Here is a 17,621-nt window from a genome sequence, read left to right on the forward strand (position 1 = left end):
TTTCCTTTGAAAAGTATGCATATGGTCTGACTCCTACAACCTTGTGATGTGATATCCATCCTGTCACAGAATTTAAGACAAAACTTCTAAATCAATATCCTGTATCGCATGAAGAAAAAACTGGTGTTAGATGAATGAACATGGTCATTCAGGTTATATCATACCTCCACCCAAAATGCTGACTGTGTAGAAATTTCAGGCATGCTGATCATGTCAACAAAGTCTATTTTAAGAACACGCAATCAAACAGAAATGACTATTGTTCTCATGTTAACTGTCCATATATGAAGTTCTGCTCAGAAATTTGGAAATACAGATATGCCAAGCAGCACACGATCCATCAAAAAACACCATGAAAACATTTATCATAGCCTAGATTATCATTAAATCTATTGTATTCTGAAATAAGGCGTGCAGGAGAGTGTATGTGTGTGTGTGTGTGTGTTCAATTAAAATGCCTCCCACCAAGCTTTTTTGATATATTGGAAGGATATGAGCAAAGCAAAAACTGTAAATTTTCAAACAGGCATAATGCTTTGGAAGAGTCTCCATTCCAAACTGTTAAACCAGCCACAATGCTTTGAGAAATTCCATATAGTAATCAAGTTGCTAATACAATTTGTTAGGTTCCAAAATCTGAGTCTTAAGGCCTGCATCACGCACCCTACTAACCTCACTCGCTATCTCTGCAGCCTTCTTGGCATGCTGCATTTCAAGGGTGTCAGTGCCAGCTTGCATTCCTTTCCCTTTAATTATTGACTCCAGGTCTTTCTTGTATTCTTTCTGCAAAAGACAACATTTTACGACATTCAAACACTCAATGGGCAAACATGCATCTGCAGTCAATGATACCAAAAAAAATATATAGTTAAACATATTTTACAAAAGAGGTAACGAAGCTCCTTGAGTACTATGAATGATCACTCACAACTAAATTTTCTGAACTGCTTAGAACGATTATCTCGTTCTCACTGAAGAAGGGCATGCAAAGCTCCGAAGACGTTTAGTATACAAAGGCAGTTGCCATGTGAAAATCTTCACTGGCAATTTTCTTTGGGGCTGGAAGATAGGGAGGTGGGTTTAAATGAGCTGCTGTTGTACAAAACAGATGAACTTGGGGGCCAGAGCACTCACCAGCTGTATGACACTGAGAATGCTTAACTTTTCCAGTTTACTCATCTGCAAAATGAAGGTAGTAATGCAAGCATACCTCATTTTTATTGTGCTTTACTTTATTGTGATTTGCAGATATTGCATTTTTTTACAAACTGAAGGTTTGTGGCAAGTCTGCTTGTCAAGCAAGCCTATCGGTGCTATTTTTCCAACAGTATGTGCTTACATGGTGTCTCTGTGTCACATTTTGGTAATACAATATTTCAAACTGTTATAGTGGTTTGTGATCAGTGATTTTTTTTTTTTTTTTTTTTTTGACAGAGTCTTGCTCTTTTGCCCAGGCTAGAGTGCAGTGGAGTGATCTCGGCTAACTGCAACCTGTGCCTCCTGGGTTCAAGCGATTCTCCAGCCTCAGCCTCCCAAGTAGCTAGGACTACAGGCATGAGCCACCGCATCCAGCTAATTTTTGTATTTTTAGTACAGACCAGGTTTCACCATGTTGGCCAGGCTGGTTACGAACTCCTGACCTCAGGTGATCCACCCACCTTGGCCTCCCAAAATGCTGGGATTACAGGTGTGAGCCACAGCGCCTGGCCGATCAGTGATCTTTGACGTTACTATTGAGACAGACAGATAGGATGGGGTCGCTGGCAAAACTCCAACTGGCCTGCACACTGGGAAGAGCATGTACTGGGGTGGAGCCACAGAAGTTCGGGCAGTTTGCAGCAGGGAGGAGCCTGGCCCCTCCTCTTCCTGTGTGGAACCTGGTATTCAAACTGTGAGGCGGGAAGCACTCTAGCAGGGACTCTGGCCTTGCAAAGAGTCCCTGTTTCCCCCTTTTCTTCCTTTACACCCAATAAAACTCTGCTTTACTCACCCTTCAAACCGTCTGTGAGCCTAAACTTTCATGGCCATGGTACAAGGATCCTGTCTTTAGCTGAACTAAGGAGAAGTCCTGCAACACTATTTTAATTGTTGGGAGATGCCACCAAATGCACCCCTATAAGTCAGTGAACTTCATCGAGAAATGTGTGTGTTCTGGCTGCTCCACTGATCAGCTGTTCCTCTATTTCTTTCCCTCTCTTTGGGCTTCCCTATTCCCTAAGTCAAAACAATATTGAAATTGGGCGGATTAGTAACCCTACAATGGCCCCTAGATGTTCAAGTAAAAAGAAGAGACGTGCTTTAAATCAAAAGCCAGAAATGATTGAGCTTAGTGAGGAACGGATGTCAAAAGCCAACACAGGCCCAAAGCTAGGACTCTTGTGCCAAACAGTTATTCGAGTTGTGAATGCCAAGGAAAAGTTCTTGAAGGAAATTAACAGTGCTACCCCAGTGAACACATGAATTATAAGAATGTGAAACAACCCTATTGCTGACATAGAGAAAGTTTTAGTGGTCTGAATAGATCAACCAGACAAAACATTCCAGACACAACATCCCCTTAAACCAAACCTAATCCATAACAAGGCCCTAACCCTCCTCATTTCTGTGAAGGCTGAGAGAGGTGAAGAAGCTGCAGAAGAAAAGTTGGAAGCTAGCAGAGGTTGGTTCATGAGGTTTAAGGAAAGAAGCCATCTCCATCATATGAAAGTGCAAGGTGAAGCAGCAAGTGCTGATGGAGAAGCCACAGCAAGTCATCCAGAAGATCTAGCTAAGATAATTAATGAAGCTAGCTACACTAAACAACAGATTTTTGATGCAGACAAAACAGCCTTCTATTGGAAAAAAATGCCATCTAGGACTTCCATAGCTAGTGAGGAGAAGTCAATATCTGCTTCAATTCTTCAAAGGACAAGCTGACTCTTACTAGGGGCTAACGCAGCTGTTGACTTTAAGTTGCAGCCAATGCTCATTTACCATTCTGGAAATCCTAGGGTCTTTAAGAATTATGCTAAATATACTCTGCCTATGCTTTATAAATGGAATAACAAACCCTGGATGACAGCACATTTGTTTAAAGTATCGTTTACTGAAGATTTGAAGCCCACTGCCAAAACCTAATGTTCAGAAAAGAAAGACTCCTTTGAAAATATTAATGTTCAGTTACAATGCACCTGGTCACCAAAGAGCTCTGATAGAACTGTATAAGGATATTCATGTTTTCATGCCTGCTACACAACATCCATTCTGCAGCCCATGGATCAAGGAAAATTTTTACTTTCAAGGCTTATTATTTAAGAAATACATTTCATAGGGCTATACCTGTCATAGATTGTGATTCCTCTGATGAATCTGGGCAAAGTAAATTGAAAACCTTCTGAAAAAGATTCACCATTCTACATGCCACTAAGAACATTAGTGATTCATGAGAGAAGTACAAAATATCAACATTAATAGAAGTTTGAAAGAAGTTGATTTCAACTCTCATGGATGATGTTGAGGGGTTCAAGACTTCAGTGGAGGAAGCAACTGCAGATGCAGTGGAAATAGCAAGAGAACTAGAATTAGAAGTGGAACTTGAAAATGTGACTGAATTGCTGCCATCTCATGATCAAACTTGAATGGATAAGGAGTTGCTTCCGATGGACAAGCAAAGAATGTGGTTTATTAAGATTAAATCCTTGTGAAGATGCTGGGATCACTGTTGAAATGACAACAAAAGATTTAGGATATTACAAAAACTTTGTCATTAAAGCAGCAATGGGTTTGAGAGGATGGTCTCTAATCTTGAAAGTTCTGACACAGGAAGGGGAACATCACACTCTGGGGACTGTTGTGGGGTGGGGGGAGGGGGGAGGGATAGCATTAGGAGATATACCTAACGCTAAATGGCGAGTTAATGGGTGCAGCACACCAGCATGGCACATGTATGCATATGTAACTAACCTGCACATTGTGCACATGTACCCTAAAACTTACAGTATAATAAAAAAAAAAAAGTTCTACTGTGGGTAAAATATATCAACAGCATCACATGCTACAGAGAAATCTTTCATGTGAGGAAGAGGCAATTAATGTGGCAAACTTCATTGTCATCTTATTTTAAGGAATGGCCACAGTCACCCCAACCTTCAGCAGCCACCATCCTGATCAGTCGGCAGCCATCAACATAGAGACAAGACCCCCTGCCAGCAAAAAGATTACCACTTGCTGTAGGATCAGATGATCATTAGTACTTTTATCAATAAAGTACTTTTAATTAAGATATGGATGTATTTTGAACATAAGCCTATTGCATACTTCTTAGACTACAGTGTGGTATAAACATAACATGTATATGTACTGAGAAACCAAAAAGTTCATGCGAATCACTTTATTGTGATATTTGCTTTATTAGGGTGGTCTGGAACCAAACACATAATATCTCCACAGTATGTCTGTACCTCCATGGAGGATTCATTGTGAGGATCAATGAGAGTGCATAGCACAGAGGAGATGATCAACACCTGACACCTTCTTCCAGTTTTTCAATCTTATTCTCCTAGGCCAGTCCTTCTTTCTCCTAATAAGGCCCAATTAATGCTGCTCCAGCCGCCATCCTGCCATTCAACTGCATCTGTCTGTACTTTGCCATTGAGAGAATAAAACAACTTTTACACATGCTACTGACAAGTAATTACAAGACAATCTCTGCATGTGGATTGGACATGTCATGGCAACAGAAGAATTTGCAGAAAATGACTAATGTAGGGATAATGTGATGACAATGTTAGCCACAGACCTCACCATGGGGATGTGTTGTTTATGGCTGACCGGCATCCATTCCTCCTCCTTCTGGTAAAAAGTTCCATGATTTCCTTTTGGGAAATGACCTCTAAGTTATCTCAATCCATACCCTTGGGAAGGATTGATTTCCATCACCTTCCTAGTCCCCACATATATTTTTAATTCTACTAAAGTGCCTTTTAAATGTTTCCTTTACTTAAAGAATGTGAACATAGCCAAGATTAAGGTCATGTTTTAAACACATAAAAATTTAGAATGTTTTATATAAGACACTGTTAAACTACCTCAACAAATGGGTGACCACGAGAGGATAATCAGCACATTCTACTCCCCCAACCCCAGACACAATGATTAGGTCAGGTGTGAGCACAGGATAGAGATTAATCCAAGGAGATTCAAACCTAAGACTTTAATTGGAACTATAAAAAGGGATGTTCACTTCCCACTGGGATTACTGGCCATAGATATGAGTTATCCTGTTATTAAGAGGGTTCATTGCAATGGAGACAGCCTTCCAGAAGCAAAGCCAATAGTGAAGATAACAGAACCAAGAGATGAAGGAAGACAGACATCATTTGAATTCCAACTTGACAGTAACTCAATCTTCGGATTTCTATTCCATGAGCGAATGCATCTCCTTTGTTGCCTACCCTAGTTTGAGTTGGGTTTCTGTCATTTGTAATCTAAGAGTCACCATCACCATCATCATCGCTATCATCATCATCATTATAATCAGAGTTTCAAAATATGGGGACAAGGCTTTAAGCTCTTTCACTACTAAATTCAGCCAAAGTCTCTTAAAAGCACAGTGATACTATATGACCCAAAGTAATGACATAATACAAGGATTACAGGACTGAAAACACTTCAGAGACATTTCAGTTCTCCTTATAAAGTGCATGAAAAGTGAGCAGAAACCACTTTCATTTGATAAAGAGGCTGAATAAGGTTCATTCAGCAGCCAGGGAAAGACTGGGAGAGTCAGTTGGGTTATGAGTGGCAAAGCATGTGAACTTTCTACCTGCAGTTACTGATGGACCATAATAACATACCTTCCCAATCACCTGCCTTTTACCTGCTTAAAAGATGAAGTTAAATCTCATTAAACTATTTTCGTTTATTATATGGATTTTCTCCAAAATGGGGAAATGGCCATTTTTCTCACATCACATAGAAAAGGGATTTTAAAAAAAATTAATAGTCCAAGAAAAGACTACAAGGATATAGCTATTTACAATCACTTACATATAAAAGTTATAGATGTATAGAACCTTTGAGAAAGATTGACAGATAAGAAAATTAGCTAAAAACATATTCATCTAAGGTGTTAAATAAACATACTCACCTCACTCGCCATTTCAGAGGCTCGCTTTGCTCTTTGGATATCAAGAACTTCTGAATTAAGTTCCATTCCTTTCCCTTTTATTTCATTTTCCAAATCTTTTTTATATTCTTTCTATGAGACAAGAATATCACAGTTCAAAACTTAGCAGGAATCACTTTATTCAGTGTGCTATTCCACATGTTTTCTAGAGATCACAGAAATGAGAAAATATTACTAGGAAGGAATGAATCAGACAGCTAAGTATTCATGCTTTTTTCCTACAGACACTTCATTTTCCCGTCTACCAAGTTCAGAGTGGCTTCCCATATTTTCAGCCTTTTCCTTTTCATACTTTTAGTCAATATGTTTTCGTACCATAGTGGATTTTTTTTAAAGACATCTTCTCTTTCAATGGTGAGGAAGATCTTAAGAATACATGCTCCTTATTAATTATTTAAAGTATTTTTGAAAGTTGTCTATAAAACATGCATTACCAAAAAAGAACATGGTTGCAAAAGAATGGAAAATTACAAAATCAAAAGGACTGACGTAGCCAAAGTTTTTTTTTAAAGTTTAAAAAGTGAGCAGAAACCACTTTCATTTGACTCAGGTCATTCCAAAATTATAAGCAGCCCATTTCAATGTCTAATAAGCTATTAGGAGTTTCAATTACTTGGGCTCACCACAGCCTGATAGATGGTACTTGAAAGCAGATACTTCAAGCACTATCCATCACAATTACTTCAGGTATTTACTTTACCCTTCTACAAGCCTCAGAATATTTCAAGGCCCTCTTTACTATCTCTGATGGAATCTACGGCTCAACATTCATGACGATGAATGGAATCATCCATAGATAATGAAATCTGCATAGATGATGGAATCTATGGCTCACGATGATGATGATGATAGTGATGATGATGGTGATGGTGACTCCTAGGTTGCAAATGACAGAAACCCAACTCAAACTAGGGTAGACCAAAAAGGAGATGCATTCACTCATGGAATAGAAAATCCAAAGATTGAGTTACTGTCAAGTTGGAATCCACATGATGTCTCTCTTCCTGCATCTCTTGGTTCTGTTATCTTCTCTATTGGCTTTGCTTTTGGAAGGCTGTCTCCTTGCAGTTTAAAGAATTGTAAAACCAAAATATTTTCTACAAATTAATAATAGTTTGAATTTCACCCATTTGAATTTCATATTTTAAGTAGATCCAAATGTCTTCTATGAATACTTACATACAACTTATTTTTCTCTGCTAATGAGTTGCTTGTTTTCTTACTTAATTGCATATGAAAATCATAAATATCTTACTCCTATTCAACTAAGTTGCATTTATGATTAACTTGCTAGATGAAAGATGAAAATTTCCTTTATTGATAAGAAATCAGGTTCCAGTTAATTCTAGGGTTAATTTCATGTTACTTTCCCTTCATCCAATATAATTAAATTAGCCTGTCCTCTGCTCAACTAATAGCTTACTAGACATTGGAATGGGCTGTTTTATAATTTTGGAACGACATGAGTCAAATGACCCAGGTGAAAGTCAGACCTCTTTCATTTATTTGGTGGTGTGACCTTTGGGAGGACTTTTAAGTAGCTCAACCTTGATTTCCACCCTGGTGAAACGAAAATAAAAATACTTGTTCTAGTAATGTCAAAGGGCAATGGGGGAAATCATAGGAAATGAAGTATAAAATAATACTTTGAACACTCTAATGCAATGTCAATGTAAAAACCACAAAGTAAAAAATGCAAAGTTCATTTGAAGCTAAATGCTTACACTTAGAAAGGGAACTAATAATTTAATTAAGTTACCAAAAGTCCTCTTTTTCAAATTAGACAAGCTATAACTATTTTTTAAGTTAATTTTTTAATTTTTAAAAAATTGTTATTGGAAGTTGACAATTTATGCTTGTGTATATTTATGGGGTACAAAATTATGTCATAATTTATGAATACAATGTGGAATAATTAAATCAATCTAAATAATATATCCATTACCTCAAATATTTACTTTTTTGTGGTGAGAACATTTGAAATTTACTCTCTTAGCAATTTTGAAGTGCACTATGTACTATCTTCACCACACTGTGCACTAGATCTCAAAAAAAGTATTCCTCCCGTTTAAAGATTTTGAACTCTTTGACTATCACCTTCCCATTCCTACCACCCTGCAGCCTCTGTAACCACCATTCTACTTTCTGCTTCTAGGAGTTCAAGTGTTTTAGATTCCACATAAAATTGAGAATATGCAGGATTTGTCTTTCGGTGCCTGGCTTATTTCACCTGGCATCATAGTTGTTATGAACTAAACGTTTCTGTCCCACCAAAACCCATATGTTGAAGCCCTAGCCCCCATTGTGACCGTACTTGAAGGTGGGACCTTTGGGAGGTGATTAGGGTTAGATGGGATTGTGAGAGTGGGACTCCCTTGATAAGATTAATATCTCTAAATGAAGGAGGAAAAACACCACAGTTCTATCCCTCTACTGAAGTCACAGCACAAAGGTGTCTGTCTGCAAGCCGGGAAGAGGGCCCTCGCTAAGAATCAAATCTGCCAGCACCTTCATCTTGGACTTCCCAGTCCCCAGAACTTTGAGAAAAGTCTGTTGGTTAATCCACTTAGTCTGTGGTATTTTGTTATAGCAGCCAGAACAGACCAATACAATATAGTGTTCTGAGCCTTTTCCTACCTTGATGCATGTATTCTGAATTAATAAATCAAGACTCACTCCAAAACAGGAATAAAAGAAAAAGGCAATGGCACATAGTAAAGTCATTTATGAATCTCAAAATAGACTTCACATTGCCATTAGTATATAAGTGATAAAAAAAAAGATTCTCCTTTAAAAAAATTAACATAAATAGTGTATTTTTAAATGGAAGACAACAGTAGTAGGAAGTTGTCATTATTTAAAATTCTTTTAAAAATTATTATTAAACTTTTTTCTTCCGAAAAGCCTTATGGCCAACTATTTCTCTTTTTTCCTCTTATTTTTAGTTGACACATAATTGTACATATTTATGGGATACAGAGTGATATTTTAATACATGTACACAACATATAATGATCCCATCAGGGTAATTAGCATATCCATCACCTCAAACATGTATCATTTCTTTGTGCTGTGAACACTCAAAATCCTCTCTTCTAGCTTATTAAAAATATCCAATCAATTATAGTTAACCATATTCAACTTACAGTGCTGCAGAACACCAGAGCTCATTCCTTTGTATCCATTAACCAACCTCTCCCCATTCTCTCCTCCTGCCACTATGTCCCTAGCCTCTAATACCCACAGCTCTACTCTCTAGGAAGTTGCCATTTGCTTAGCCTTCAACTTCAAAAATTTTACCAGGAACTAGAAGTGAGAAAAGATAGTGTAGCAAGATAACTCTTATAGGAATTACATGTCTATTTCAGCACAATATATATTACAACACTGAATCACATTAAATTTCTAAAACCAGTTAGATGGTATGGCCAGTTAGCATTTGCTTATTAAAGAAGTTCATGATGATGTGCTCCTATAGGTAATTAATCTCAAATTTATTTCACTGGTCTAAGAGATTTCCTTCAGGAATAGTTTTCTCAGTTCAAAAATTCAAAATGAAATGAAATCTCATATATATAGGTAATATATATTCCATTTATATATCACATAATATATATTATTATATTGTGTATAATATATATACATATATTACATTATGTACTACATTTATACTTATGGAACACTTTCCCTTAATATAAAGAGTATGTAAGCAGATTTGGAAAAGCTATGAGCTACATTTTGGCCATTTAAAAAACAAAAAAAAAATAGCTTTTAAAGGGGTGAACTATAGACATGATATTTTTAATTTTAAGGTCTTAATATTAAGAAAGTTTAATATATTACTTGTGAGCAAAAAGTGCAACATTATGTTTTTGGGGAAATTTTTGCAGAGAATAAAATAAAAAGTGGACATGAGTTCCTCTGTTCTATATGTTAAGTATATTATTTTTCCCTACTTAGAACACAAACTACTTATAAGTAATGTAGCATTTATCCAGACCTTCACATGTGAGCATCTTATTTCTGATATCAAATGTCAAGAGAGGGAGAGAACTCTGGTCTTTTTCCTCCTTCCTTTAGAGACATTTGCTGCAGGAAAGTGACAGGAAAAGCTGGTTCTAAAATGTTTTTATAATAATTAAATTTGAAAGAATCAAGCTCTCTCCACCCATATTCAAAACGTTTTTTTAAAAACTGCTATAAAACTATAAAACTATTTATAGAGCTTCTGAGCTACAATTAAAACAAAAAACAAGGCTGTTGCAAGTTTTCCCAGGAAATCTGGAAACTTTAACTGGAAATGTTAACACACACTTTCTTGCTTTTAATGAAAATGCAAAACTTTATTATTGAAGATCAAAGTGAAAAAAAAGAGTAATGCCTTAATATCTCAAACACTGAATTAGTAGAGAATTAGGTAAATATTTCCTGGGTTATTTCTTTACTTTTCTTGTGATATTTAATAATAAACACCAAGATCGTACCTCCCTCAGAAGACTGGTGATGTACTTTACATGTAAAAATTCTGGAGTTTTGTCTAAATCCAGTGATGACCTTCCTTTAATCTCCTTCTCAAAATCCTCTTTGTAAACTTTCTGTTAAATAAGACCACATAATTTTAAAGTTAGCAAATATTAGTGACCATTGAAAAGAGATTTGAACAAGAGTTCCCAGAACAAAAATGATGTTTTCTTAGGTAGTTCTACCACCTAAGGGGCATTCTATCAACAGGGAAATAAGTTCAACTTTATCACAAATTTTAGAATTCTACCAAACAAAGGAGAATTATTAAGTGGACACTGCCTCTGGTAAATCATTCTAAGTGAGGCTTCCTAACATCTTACAAGCTTAGGATTAACATCGGCCCATTTTTTGGAGGAGAACCAACAAGACTGGCTATTTGACTGGTTGCCCCAATTGGTTTACTCCAAGGTGAGTGGATCCACTGACGGGAAAATCTGGTGGCACGGAAGCCATTCAAACCACCATCAAACCCAAGCAGTATTAACGTTCATGTCCCCATCATCCTTCTTCATCAGATTTTTGCAAATTCAGGAAATATGACTTCTAAAATGTAATGATGCCTGAGGGTTAGGGAGGTGGTTTCCCTTTAATGATTTTGGACTTGAGAATATTTCTCTACCATCTATGGTGTTTGAAATGAATGAAGTTGTGCTGTGAGGAGAATTTTATCTTGAACCTTATAACTGAACTCCTCCTTTAAGTGAGAGTTCACAACAAGAAATGAAAGGTAGATGCGACGGTGATAGTTGGGGGCTTAGATTCAGACCACCATTACCCTTTTTAACACACTCTACCACTCTTTGGCTATGATTCTCTAAATACTAACACTTGAACTACACATTTGAAAAATCAGTGATAATGCATGCTTTATGACCATAAAGACAGCCTCTCTAAATAACAAAAATATCCATCCATGTGAAATATGGAAATACTAAACAAGGGCCCAGATTTTTTCAGCCAAATATTTTGTTCAAATTGCATCTCTAAAATGATAAAAGTAAATAAATTCTGCATGAAATTGTTATTCAAGCAAAATGAGAAGCTATTTCCCGGTTCATTATTTATTCATTACAGAGATAGGTAATTTTATAAATAATGTCTCTAAAACATGAAGGAGAATAAGAGAAGCATGCTGTCTCCTCACTTAGCACATGTGTTCCATACAGCAATCTAACAAACGATGTGGATACAGCCACAAGGAGACAAACAAAGGATGTTCTGAAAGTCTAACAAAGCTAAATAACCAGTTGCATTGAGAACATCCTGAACTAAAGAACTGAGATACAATGACCAAAAACAACGACTAGAAACTTTCCTCTTCCTTATGTGGAATTAGTAGAGATAACAGTTACAAGGCTGAATGTAGGGCATCTCCAGGCTAAAAAGGACTCTTTAAATGGTGAAACAGAAATATGCCTATGCATTCATGCATTCATTTACATCAGCTATTTCACTTCAAAAAGCCCTTCTGGAAAAAAAAAAAGTTATTTTACTGAAGTAAGTCATTAAGGGAGGTTAATTATGACTAGAAGTAGCCAAAATATATAGCTAGAAAAAAAAAAAACCTTTTGGGTATGCTTTTTGAAGAAAGCTGTATTTGTGAAATAAGACAAAGAACTTTTCAAGCCAAATTTAAAGATTTCCTCCAGAAAACACACACATTAAACCTATATCTGGCATTGGAAGAAAGCATGATAAACTTAATTATAGGCCATAGCAAAGATACCAGTGGCTCCTCCTGGGATCATAAATACTTAAGTTTACCTGTAAGAGGTTCCTTGAGAAACTCATAGTCAAACCTACCTCTCGGGAATAAAAAAAACATCTCTAAGACAGATGATTCTCTTTATACCTACTTAATCAGTCCTATATTTAAAAACATTTTTTACATCAAACTTCGTCTAAGATTTTTAGCTACTTTATTTTTCTAGCCTTTAGCATATGAATTGGGTCCAAAGATACTTTCTACTGAAAGATTTCACTCTTCTCAAGAAATGATGGTTGAGCCTAAAATATCTAATAGTCAATGACTATAATTAAAGGGAATATATGTCAGGGAAAACATGTCTCACTTGGCAAGAGTGAGAGAAGAAGTTGGGTGAAGAAAAGAGAGACTATCTAAAATCCCAAATCATAAATTACTGTCATTTCTACTACAGAAACATAGTATTCAAATATATTAATCATGAATTATAAGTTTCTGGATTTATCGGTGAAAGGAAAGTTATCCACAGAAGGAAATAAAAAAGTTAAGAAACTGTGCAAGCAGAATGATAAAACGGCGCTCAGCATGAATGTTTCTAGGGCTGAGGATCAAAGAAGAGGGGAGGGGGTAAACGGAAAAGGGCAGGGGAGGAAACTGGAAGAGGAGGCCCAGCCTGAAATACTGATGCTGCCAGAAGTGTTCTCAGAAAACGAAAGTGATTTTTGATCCCTGTGTCTTTCAGTGAAAATGTATGTTAACAACTTCATATTGTCTTAACCCATTTCCCTTTCGCCTCAAGAATACTCTTGTCTCTAATCCTAATGTAACATTATAAACCTGTCTGTTCCATTAGAATTAGAGACAAGGTCTGTTTAGAAATAACTCCAAGAACAGTTTTTATATTTTTTTTTCACGTTGAAAATCAGGTCCGATTTGCTTCAGCCTCAAAGAGTATGTTTATGTAAAATTAAATCAGTGCTGGCAGCAAACTGCACATTTTTTTTTCTAAATGGGAAATGGGTTAACCTTTCAGAAGACCCACTAAGCAAAAGCACTATGATAGCTCCTGAAAATAGAAACCTTTCTCTGGGCTGTGAGTCAGTGACAATGGCCACATTATCTCTACAAAATGGGGACATTCATTGGGTGGCTCTACTCCATCCAAAAAGTACTGCTGCAGTGGAAGATAGTAAAGCAATGAAAAGAATGTATAAAATACTTTATATACTTTATACAGTGTTTACAAACTATTATTTAAAGGAAGAAAAGATATTCTAGGGAAATTTATTCCATTAAATGTAAATTTTTGTAGGGTTTCTGAACTTTGACCAAATTCACTAGTATCAATTCACTTGAAACAAATAACTAATTTAATCAAAATGGTTACTTGATATTGCTTTATCAGATTCCTCTTCATTGGCTTAAGAAGATACAAGACAGAAGTCCCCAATCCTTAGACCATGGACCAAGAGCAACCATGGCCAGTTAGCAACCCGGTAGCAAAGCAGGAGGTGAGCAAGGGTGAGGGAGCATTCCTGCCTGAGCTCTGCCTCCTGTCAGATCAGTGGTGGCATTAGATTCTCATAGGAGTGCAAACCCTATGATGAACAGTGCATGCAAGGGATCTAGGTTGTGCACTCCTTATGAGAACCTAACTAAAGCCTGATGATCTGAGATGGAACAGTTTCATCCTAAAACCATCCCTTCCACCACCACCACCACCACTCGCCAGTCCATGGAAAAATTGTCTTCCATGAAACCAGTCCTTGGTGCCAAAAAGAATGGAGACCACTGAATAAGACATGAAAAATACAAGTAATTTTTTTTCCTTTTTGCTTGAAGAAGAAATTAAACAACTTTGTCTATTCAATAAACCACGGTAATATTTGAGTGCCTTTTTCCCAAGAAGATGAATTATAACATTTCAACGAATAGCATGGGTAATGCTCACAAAATTCCTGAGAGTATTTTTGCCCACAAGTTATCATTTCTGCCTGTTTTGATGTTGTTATTGGGCAACACAAAGGATCTTATTCATTGAGCATGCCTAGCATGAAGCATCAAGGTTGTATTGGACTGAGACCAGCATCCACTATTTCTGTCCCTTTGCATTAAGAACCCAGCTGCACCCATAAAACTTTGATATAGGTTGCAGACAAAACCTTGTGCGTCTGATCCTGAAAAGGAAGGAAAACACACACACATACACACACAAATAAGTCCCGCTGGAACAGAGGAAAAAAAAGTGTGGGGAATATTGAGATGTTACTTAGCATAATCTTAGGTTGAGAATAAAGTAGGTAAGTAGAAAACACCCTTAACTGTTAATTGAAAAAAAAATAATCAATCAAATATGTTGCCTATGCTTTGAATGTGTCCCCCCAAAGTTCGTGTGTTGAAAACTCAATCCCCAATGCAACAGTGTTGGGGGGTAGGAACTCTAAGAGGTGATTAGGCCATAAGGGCTCTGCCTCATGAATGGATTGATGCCAGTATCATGGGAATGGTTTTGTTATCATGGGGTTGGGTTCCTGATAAAAGGATGAGTTTCCCATCTCCTCCTCTAAGGCGTGTGCAAGCACTCTCTGTCTTTCCACCTTCTGCCATGGGATGATGCAGCAAGAAGACCCTTGACAGATGTGAATCCTTGGATTTTGAACTTCCCAGCCTCCAGAACTGAAAGAAATTAATCTCTGCTCTTTATAAATTGCCCAGTCTGTCGTATTCTGTTATAGCCACACAAAACAGACTAAAACATAAACTAAAGAAAAAAGGGAATCATTCATGATTTTGACCAGGTCCTAAAACATTAACATTTACTGGATACAGAATTTCATCTAAGACAATTTCAGTAGACACATTCTTAATCTACAGAGAACACCTTCCTAGCATCATTACTTTGAGGATTAAATGAGCTGACATGTATAAGACTCTTAGCATATTACCTAGCATGCATTAAGTATTTTTAAAATGTTAGTTCTATTTTCATTGAAAAAAGAAAGGGCCAGGTAAATAAAGCAACCTGCTATTCGTTTTTAGTTTTTATGAACTCATCATAGTTTTACATTAACATCTGAAAGGCAAAAGCTAAAATTAACATCTGAAAGTGTCAGTTATATTATCATAGAAAATTAGAACTGAGGGGGACTTTAAAAGCTCTTCTAGCTTGAGATCCATATTCACCAATGAGAAAAGCTAAGGACCAGATAAACTCAATGACCTAGACAAGATCCCAGACAGTGGGTGGCTGGGTCTAGAAAGCAGGTCCTTGAATCTACCCAGAGCAGCACTCTTTCTTCTAGACCCACTGAACATTCTGCATCCTTTCAAATGACAAAACATCAAATTTACATTAAACAATTAGTAACAAACTAATTGACCTACTTCACTTTGCATCTTTTGAGCCTCCTTTGAAGCTTGATATGATGGTGTCTCAACAAATTCAAGCATTGGCTTTCCCTTATTTTTCTCATATTCTTCTTTATATTTAACCTTCATTGGAAAAAGAAAAGCATATATAAATCGAAAGTCCTTATACAAACAGAGCAAAGTAAGAAAAAATATATGTTCAAAACTAGTCATCTTGTTGTCTAAAATCATATTATTCTGGCCATTTAGGTTGATCACTGGGTTCCCTTTGGTTAATGACATACAAGGAAAGTAAACAGGTAATATAAAATTTCTTAAGGGATAAAAATAATTTAAAACAACTAACTAATGTAGTTCTAGGAGTAGTATAAAGTGTCCTGTCAAATGGCTGGAATATATAGATATGTATCATATATATGGGGTTTTACATGTATATGCAAATGGCATACACACATAGGTAGCAGGTGTGGGAAAGAGAGAGATCCTTGAAGTTGCATTGATGTCTATTGGTAAATCAAGAACAAGAAAGAAAACATGGGTATGATTCTCTATTTCTTCTGTCAAAGGGAGGATGATGTCCTCCAAGGATGCTGAATTTTTTCATAGACACTGAGTAAAACACACAGACCTTATATGATTTATATCAATTTCACTATGCAATATTTAATATCATATTGTGAATTATTTAATTCAATTACAGTCAATCCTCATCTTACTTCGGTTTATAAAATGAGTGATATTTTTATCTTCCAATAACAAAAAATAATATGTAAGCCATCAGAATGGTTGGCTTTTTAAGCAATATACTGTTTAAAATTAAACTCATAGAAGTTTTTATACTTCATTTCATTCAGAAATGTGCTCTTGATAAAATTTGTTAAATAATTATCTATAAAATTATTTCTTATTAAAATAATAATGTTAATGATAATTCAACCCAAGAGAAATTTTTCAAACTTAGAACTTTATGAAACAGGAAATATGACACATTTTAAAATACCTATTTGTAGACGTAATTTTGTTGCAAAGAGTATGATAGAGTGATCAATAAAAGTATCGGGAAGTATAATAGCATACACCACTAGGATAGAATTTTGTGAAACGGCCGGGTGCAGTGGCTCACACCTGTAATCCCAGCACTTTGGGAGGCCAAGGCAGGCAGATCACAAGATCAGGAGTTTGAGAACAGCCTGGCCAATACAGTGAAACCCCGTCTTTACCAAAAAAAAAAAAAAAAAAAAAAAATTTAGCCAGGCGTGGTGGCATGCACCTGTAATCTCTGCTACTCAGGAGGCTGAGGCAGGAGAATCGCTTGAACCCAGCAAGCAGAGGTTGCAGTGAACCGAGATCATGCCATTGCACTCCAGCCAGGGTGACAGTGCGAGACTCCATCTCAAACAAAAATTTTGTGTAATAAATGAAATGAAAATAAGAAATTTTTAGAAACGATGTATATTTGCAAACTTAAAGGGGAACTGTTCTGTATATTTTTAAAACCAATGAAGGTGAGTATGAAATTATTATGGACTTTAAGTTCCACAGAATACATTTAAAAGAGTGATATAATATTTTATCTTAACAGATGCTGGAACTGACATCTTTTGCAACCATTGAAGCTCAGAATTTAAAAAAATAGATAACGACTTTAAAGTATGCTAGAGAGAATTCTTTTTTAAGTTTATTCAGGGGGTACGTAGAATTTCATACTGGAAAAAATATTAATCAAGAATACATTAGTAGTATTGTATTCCCTTTTTAATAACAATTATAATTGAAATAAGAAATTATAATAAACCTTGCATCTGGAAAATTAATGTTACTGCTCAAAATGACAAATCAAGACACTAGAAAAATTTA

General features: G+C 36.2%; 1 protein-coding gene and 1 long non-coding RNA gene across 11 annotated transcripts in view; one reads left to right on the forward strand and one right to left on the reverse strand.

The window, feature by feature from the left end:
* NEBL (nebulette) overlaps nucleotides 1-17,621 on the reverse strand; it is a 399,766-nt gene that overhangs the window by 54,578 nt on the left and 327,567 nt on the right. For 8 of the 10 annotated variants that reach the window (XM_054503210.1, XM_063669620.1, XM_063669623.1 and 5 more), the window contains 4 exons: nucleotides 15,780-15,887; nucleotides 10,651-10,761; nucleotides 6,128-6,238; nucleotides 673-783 (listed from right to left, as the gene is read on the reverse strand). The exons of the other annotated variants lie outside the window; for them this stretch is intronic. In XM_054503210.1, the coding sequence (XP_054359185.1) occupies nucleotides 673-783; nucleotides 6,128-6,238; nucleotides 10,651-10,761; nucleotides 15,780-15,887 (441 nt within the window). The remainder of the gene's footprint in view (nucleotides 1-672; nucleotides 784-6,127; nucleotides 6,239-10,650; nucleotides 10,762-15,779; nucleotides 15,888-17,621) is intronic. 10 annotated transcript variants of the gene reach the window in all.
* LOC129044944 (uncharacterized) overlaps nucleotides 10,982-17,621 on the forward strand; it is a 70,969-nt gene continuing 64,329 nt past the window's right edge. Inside the window, exon 1 of the long non-coding RNA XR_008504861.1 lies at nucleotides 10,982-11,098. This is a non-coding gene — a long non-coding RNA (uncharacterized LOC129044944). The remainder of the gene's footprint in view (nucleotides 11,099-17,621) is intronic.

This window comes from Pongo pygmaeus, chromosome 8 (genome assembly GCF_028885625.2).
Source record: "Pongo pygmaeus isolate AG05252 chromosome 8, NHGRI_mPonPyg2-v2.0_pri, whole genome shotgun sequence".
Classification (NCBI taxonomy): Eukaryota; Metazoa; Chordata; class Mammalia; order Primates; family Hominidae; genus Pongo; species Pongo pygmaeus.